At 35.2% G+C, this 6,996-nt stretch overlaps 1 protein-coding gene across 1 annotated transcript; it reads right to left on the reverse strand.

Annotated features, from left to right (window-relative positions):
- Positions 1 to 254: 254 nt before the first annotated feature.
- On the reverse strand, positions 255 to 2,022 carry LOC109003997 (U-box domain-containing protein 21-like). Its single transcript, XM_018982360.2, has one exon. It carries the CDS (start codon positions 1,804 to 1,806, stop codon positions 481 to 483), a length of 1,326 nt encoding a protein of 441 aa, XP_018837905.1. The 5' UTR covers positions 1,807 to 2,022; the 3' UTR covers positions 255 to 480.
- Between the last annotated feature and the right edge of the window lie 4,974 nt (positions 2,023 to 6,996).

Consider the following 6,996-nt stretch of genomic DNA (forward strand, 5'->3'; position numbering starts at 1 on the left):
TCCCAGGCCGGAACTCGGATGAACAGTACTATAAATATATATACATATGTTTATATTTTTCTAGTAGCTAACATTATATCCATTCTTAATCGGCCTCAGCCTGTCAGCATCGTTTATAACCCAATTATCGCTCTAAAACGTTTCGATGATAGAAAAACCCATTATCACCATGAAATAGAACAAGCTCCCACAGATTAGTACAGTCATAATTAGCACGGCAAATTCTTTTTGTTTCCTGAAAAATAAGCAAGAGAAATTCGAAACTTCAATGTAAAGCTTTAACATTTTCTGCAACAAATATTAACTGAACAACATAGTTTATCCTTGCATAACCAAAAAAATAAAACGATATTTTGTGCTTTGTACATTGAACTACTGTGAAATTAAGTAATTAATTACGTAATGTATATATCCTTGTCTATAATTTCCCTTGTCGCTGAGCTACTTTAAAAGTTGGTTGAGTTGGTTGCCTCAATTGAATCAAAATGGCCTTTTGAGATCCTTGAAATCCATAGAGTCAATACACTCCAGCCTATCCCTATGAAGATTCAACAATTTTAACAACTCCGTCGCCTTCTCCTTTGTTCTCTCTGCACAACCAACCTGTAAGAGCAACAGCAGCTTCTGAAAGGCACCCACTTGAAGCGCTTCAAGAACAAGTACTCCTCCCTCTTCCCTCTTTTCATTCTTGCAGAGCTCCCAAATGATGGACACCGAGAACTCTGTTGCTAAATCTGATACCCGAAGTATCTTTTTCACTAAAACCGGAATGGTCAAAGCATGGTCGTAAGGCTTCTCTCTCCCTTTCTCACTTCTGCATATCCCATCAAGAATACCCAGTGCCTTCTCGCATATGCTTCTTTCGGCATCTACGAGCATTTCTAGCAGCAAAGAAACTAATCCCATCTCCACGAATCTTTCTACGATTGTTTCCTTTGGAAATGAGGAATTAACCACGTGATATATGGCCATCAATGAAGCTTTTGTGGAGGAAGGGCAAATGGGCTCTTTGATCAGCTTCACTAATGCTTCTAAAGATCCTTCAATCTCCGATAATGCGTTTACTTTACGCTCATCCGATGAAAGAATCTCCTTTAAGGCCAAGACCGCATTTCTTCTCCCCGACAAATCTCCACCCTTCAAAAACCGTACCATGCAATGCAATGAAGCTGCTGATCCAAGACAGGACATGGCCTCTCCATCCAGTGGGAAAAGCAAGGCTAAAGCCGATAATATTTCCTCCAATACCGCATCATTTCTATTGAAAGATGCTTTAGCGAATGTTTCAAACGCAGCGGAGAGAAGACTGCCCGTATTATTGGCCATGATGCACCGCTTGTTGCGCTCGCTTTCCTTCCACAATGCCTTGATCTTCGCCACCAATTGCAGGCACACTTCCTGGTCTCCACGTTTGCTTGCCATCGTAATCTCCGAAAGAATTTCCGCAACCACCACCGAACTGACAGGAATCCGAGGCGTGGGAATCCTCTCAATTCCATAGGATTGGTTGTCAACACACCAATCTTGTATCATCTTCCTTATGGCGTGATTTGGTATTGGCTCAAGGCTCTTCAACGCCTGATTAGAAATGGGACAAGTCTTGTTCCCGGCCTCAATCCAAGTTTCAATGCTCTCACGGTCATATGTAATCCCCGTGGACAACGTGACTGGATCTTTCATCAAGTCTAGAGATATTGAGCAACGAAAATGGGTCGGTATCGTCAGCTCCGAGTCTCCATTCTCGCCTCGTCCCTGGTCCTTAGCGGCACGGCGGCCAGCTCTTCGCCTTCTCCACGAAGAAATCATTTCGTGATTGTTTGAATGATGCGAAACTAAAAGGTAGAACAAACAAGGTATATATCTATGCTATCGATTCTCGGTGCAAAGAAAATGTGCTGCTTTTGTGTTAACGCTGTCTGTGAAGGAATTGCCGATCGAATTGGATTAGAATTGGTTGGGATAGGTTTATATAAAGGACGTAAAAGAAATGTATGTTGTAAGCACGCGGTTCAACTTTGAAAAATTAAGAGTAATATAGAAAGCTATATATATATATATATTTGAAAACAAAGCAAAAGGCGAGTCAATCTTTTAGGGTGATGGGTTTTGAATATTCAGCCGTTTGAATTGAAACGGTAAAACGATGCAACGTGGGGGTTTTGGAATAGAATTGATCAAAATTCAAAAGTTTGACACAAAAAGGTGGTCAACCAGTCGGTGGAGTGACTGAATGACTCACGCAGCTAGCCAAGCCAACGCCAACCTTAATTTGGCCCATGTGAGAGGGATTGTCAATATGGTATTCTCATTCAAGTACTGTTTAGATTTTATCATTTCAAACGTTTCGAACCCGAACGCGTACTCGACGCGCACCCCTTGGTACTTGCAACTCGGTATATGTGAATGGGCTCTCGTCCTTGGTGCCTAACTCCATTCGATCAACGCGTGGAGGACTGGCCGGTATTATAAATATTAAGGAAATGCTATGCATCCACACCGGCACACACTTCACATCACTTTTTTTTTTTTTACACTCAATAGGTTGAGTGTGTGCCGGTGTGGGGTAGATGCATATATTTTTCCTAAATATTATTATAGTTTTGAGCACTCAAGAAATTACCCAGTGATCTGCATGTCTGAATCCTCGCGCGCGCACATATATATATTCTCATGGAAAATGTTATTTCTCCAGAAGATTTTCACTGAAAATTTCTACCGAAATTATATTTTATATATTTTTTATTTTTTTATTTTTACTTAGTGATTAAGGAATGTTTTTAAATGAATTTATGATTTTTTTATATTTTTTTAAAATATTTAAAGTGTTTAAAAAAATGATTGAAAAAAAAGCAAAAAAAAAAAAAAAAAACATTTGCCCTTCAGTGGAAATCTTCTATGAGTGTAGCAGTTCTCATATTCTCATTCAAGTACTGTTTAGATTTTATCATTTCAAACGTTTCGAACCCGAACGCGTACTCGACGCGCACCCCTTGGTACTTGCAACTCGGTATATGTGAATGGGCTCTCGTCCTTGGTGCCTAACTCCATTCGATCAACGCGTGGAGGACTGGCCGGTATTATAAATATTAGGAAAATGCTATGCATCTGCTCCACACCGGCACACACTTCACATCATTTTTTTTTTTTTACACTCAATAGGTTGAGTGTGTGCCGGTGTGGGGTAGATGCATATATTTTTCCTAAATATTATTATAGTTTTGAGCACTCAAGAAATTACCCAGTGATCTGCATGTCTGCATCCGCGCGCGCGCACATATATATATTCTCATGGAAAATGCTATTCCTCCAGAAGATTTCTACCGAAAATTTCTACCGAAATTATATTTTATATTTTTTATATTTTTTTATTTTTACTTAGTGATTAAGGAATGTTTTTAAATGAATTTATGATTTTTTTATATTTTTTTAAAATATTTAAAGTGTTTAAAAAAATGATTGAAAAAAAAAGCAAAAAAAAAAAAAAAACATTTGCCTTTCAGTGGAAATCTTCTATGAGTGTAGCAGTTCTCATATTCTCATTCAAGTACTGTTTAGATTTTATCATTTCAAACGTTTCGAACCCGAACGCGTACTCGACGCGCACCCCTTGGTACTTGCAACTCGGTATATGTGAATGGGCTCTCGTCCTTGGTGCCTAACTCCATTCGATCAACGCGTGGAGGACTGGCCGGTATTATAAATATTAGGGAAATGCTATGCATCTGCTCCACATCGGCACACACTTCACATCACTGTTTTTTTTTTTTTACACTCAATAGGTTGAGTGTGTGCCGGTGTGGGGTAGATGCATATATTTTTCCTAAATATTATTATAGTTTTGAGCACTCAAGAAATTACCCAGTGATCTGCATGTCTGCATCCGCGCGCGCGCACATATATATATATATATACAAAAAATCTACTCAACCTCCTACTATTCACACAACCTCCACACTCTATATTATTTTTAATTTTTATTATTTTTTTCTTTTATTAAATATTTATTATATGAATAATGAATAAAAAATTTGAAATAATTTAAAAAGAATAAACTAAAAAAAAATTAAAAAAAATATTAAAAATTTAAAAAAGTGTGAAGTGTGGAGTGTGGTGGAAGTTGTGTAGCAAAGCTCATATATATATGGATGATGCTACAGCTTCCGCTCGGAGCTCCGCGGAGGGATGTAGTATTATTTTATATTTATTTTATTTAAATAATATTTTATATAAATTTTTTAATATTTTTTAATATTTTAAAAAAATAAAATAAATTTAAAATATTATTAAGAAAATATTTTCTAAATCAAAAAATAAAAATATATATATTAAAAAATACTTTCTTAGTTACGAAGTAAAATTTATGATTAAGAAAGTATTTTTTAATAATATTATATATATTTTTTAAATATTTAAAATGGTCATGCTACAGCCTCCGTTGAGGGCTCCAATTTGACTTTGCATGTACTTTTTTATGTGTATTTTTTAATTTATTTTTTATATAATTTATTTTTACACTTTTAAATATTTTTAAAAAATAAAATAAATTTAAAATATTTTTAAAAAACACTTCTTTAATCAAAAAGTAAAAAAAAAATCATTAAATATTATATTTTATTCTACTTCATAATTAAGAAAGTATTTTTTAATAATATTGTAATTTTTATTTTATTTTTTAAAATATTAAAAATTATTAAAAATATTTATATTTAAAAAAAAACTAAAAAAAATACATAAAAAAATATTACAACTCAGCGGGAGCCCCCAACGGGGCATATAGCATTTTCCATATATATACACACACACGACCACCAACCCTCGGTACTTATTTCTCACTCGGAAACAAGTTAATTATATACGTATGGGACAATCTGCGGCTCTAACTCTTAAGGAACTCTATTTGTGCATGATGCGTGGATGACAATCTCTATTTGTATATGCAAACAGTACAGTACATCAATCCTTTACACAATTATGTTAATTTAAATTATAGATATTTTTATAAAATAATTTATAAATATTTTACATAAATATCCCCATCTTAAAACATAGTTATATGAAGAATTTGGAAATGAATGTGTTGTAGATAGGACTGTTCATATGGTTTCGACTCGGGAAATCGAATATATCCGGACTAGAATTCGGGTTTCAATCTTGGGCCGGTACCCGGACCGGGTTAGCCGGGGTTAGATCCGGATTGGAACTCGGATGAATCCAAGTTTTAAAAAGTTCGGATTCCGGGTTCTAGGTTGACCCGATTTTTTTTTTCTACCCTACATACAACACCTGAATGCCTTTAGTCTCTGCTTTGCTTCCCTTACTTCATGATATATTTTGTCCAACGCCGAAAAAAAAAATACAACTCAGGGAAATAGCAATTGTGTTTAACTTAAGAAATTTGAATTATGAAAGGTCAACAAATCTGGAAACCAATCAGCCACCGATTCAGACCATGGGCCATGTCGAAGAACACGAGCTTTATTTGCAGTCTTTGTAAACTGTGCCAGAAATAAACTCAGGAAATGGTTCGACAAACATGATTTCCTCAGATTCTATTGCAGACAACTGTAACTTGTCAATTTTGAGTAATAAGTCTTCTGCCATTACGGAAAGAGAGAATGCCCACAACAGGGCAAATACAGGAAAGTAAAACTTGTATGAACGAGAACAAATACTCCCAAGTAAAAATCACTAGAGTGTGAGAGAGAGTTTATTATTTGCTAATTGATTGACTTGCTCTCTTTTGGCAGTACTTGCAGTTGTCCCAGTTGCTTTTCTTGTGAACCTTTTAAGAGATCAGACTGACTTATGGTCTGAATCAGTAGCTCAGGGCAAACTTAACAAAACAAAACAAAACAAACAAACGGGTACCGAATTGTAAACCCAGTACTCGAGATTGGAATCTAGTTTTCCGGGTTCCGAATCACACCGGAAAAAAAATTCGGTCTGGATGAACAGTCTTAATTGTAAGCATCTACGAACTCCTAAAAATAACATAGTTTGAACTAAATGCTAGGCCATAACAGAGTATAACGACCGAGGTGAGAAACCCAAGCACATCAAAATTAAATGAGTAGCTATATATAAAGCAAAGGAATAAAAATAATCTAAAGAAATTGTGTTCATTAAAACAAAAAGAGGAAATTCGAGGATGCTTTTCGTGGGAAAGATGGAATGGTAAGTCAAACATCTGATGAAATATTCAGACTGCGATCAGGCGAGGAACAAGAACTAGTTAACTCCAGGAGATATGAGCAAGACAGATCAAATTGTGTTGTCTAGGTCTTCATAATCTGATCAAAACGATTTTTGGATTAATTTAAATTTTAAGAAGAGAGTGAGTTTATATTCTATTAGAATTATTATAGATTATGAGATTAAATACGTAAATTTACTGAATGTGATTTACTAGCTGAGTTATTATCTACTCTTGTGGAATTATCATGAGTTTGAAAGTCCATGCACAACCGCAGTTGACTATTTTGTGAATTAAAAAGCATGTGGTGGGCTTGAAATTTGGGCAGAACAAATCTAGCCCGTGGCTTAGGCCCAAGGCCTGTACGAACAGGCATATGGCCTTCGTATACACACTGCTTCAAAAGATTTTTCACAAAATGTCACTTCATTCTCTACAAAATAGAGGATGTAACCCACAAATTTAATCATGTATTTTTTTTTTTATTTCAGTCACATATAAAATCTTTTAGAAAAACTCTAAAGTAAAAACTTTAGAATTGTTGTATGTAGCTCGTAACTTCGTTGTATCCTATAGATAAATTGCTTATATCCCAACAACAAACTTTGAGTGAGGTGGGGCAACTTTCACCTTAAAGATAGTATTATTACACGCCTCAAAGTCGGATTTATTTTTCAAATTACTGTATCTACTCAACTTTCCTTAACAAGTTTAAGGTGATAATCGAAATGAAATCAGAAAATGATATAGCGACTTTCAAGATTATGAATCAAGACTTTGTCAAACTAGAAAAGTTGTATAGA

Source organism: Juglans regia, chromosome 13, assembly GCF_001411555.2.
Source record: "Juglans regia cultivar Chandler chromosome 13, Walnut 2.0, whole genome shotgun sequence".
NCBI classification, from domain to species: domain Eukaryota; kingdom Viridiplantae; phylum Streptophyta; class Magnoliopsida; order Fagales; family Juglandaceae; genus Juglans; species Juglans regia.

Excerpts from the sequence above, each read along its gene's own strand:
- LOC109003997 (XM_018982360.2), bottom strand. The coding sequence starts at position 1,806 with ATGATTTCTTCGTGGAGAAGGCGAAGAGCTGGCCGCCGTGCCGCTAAG.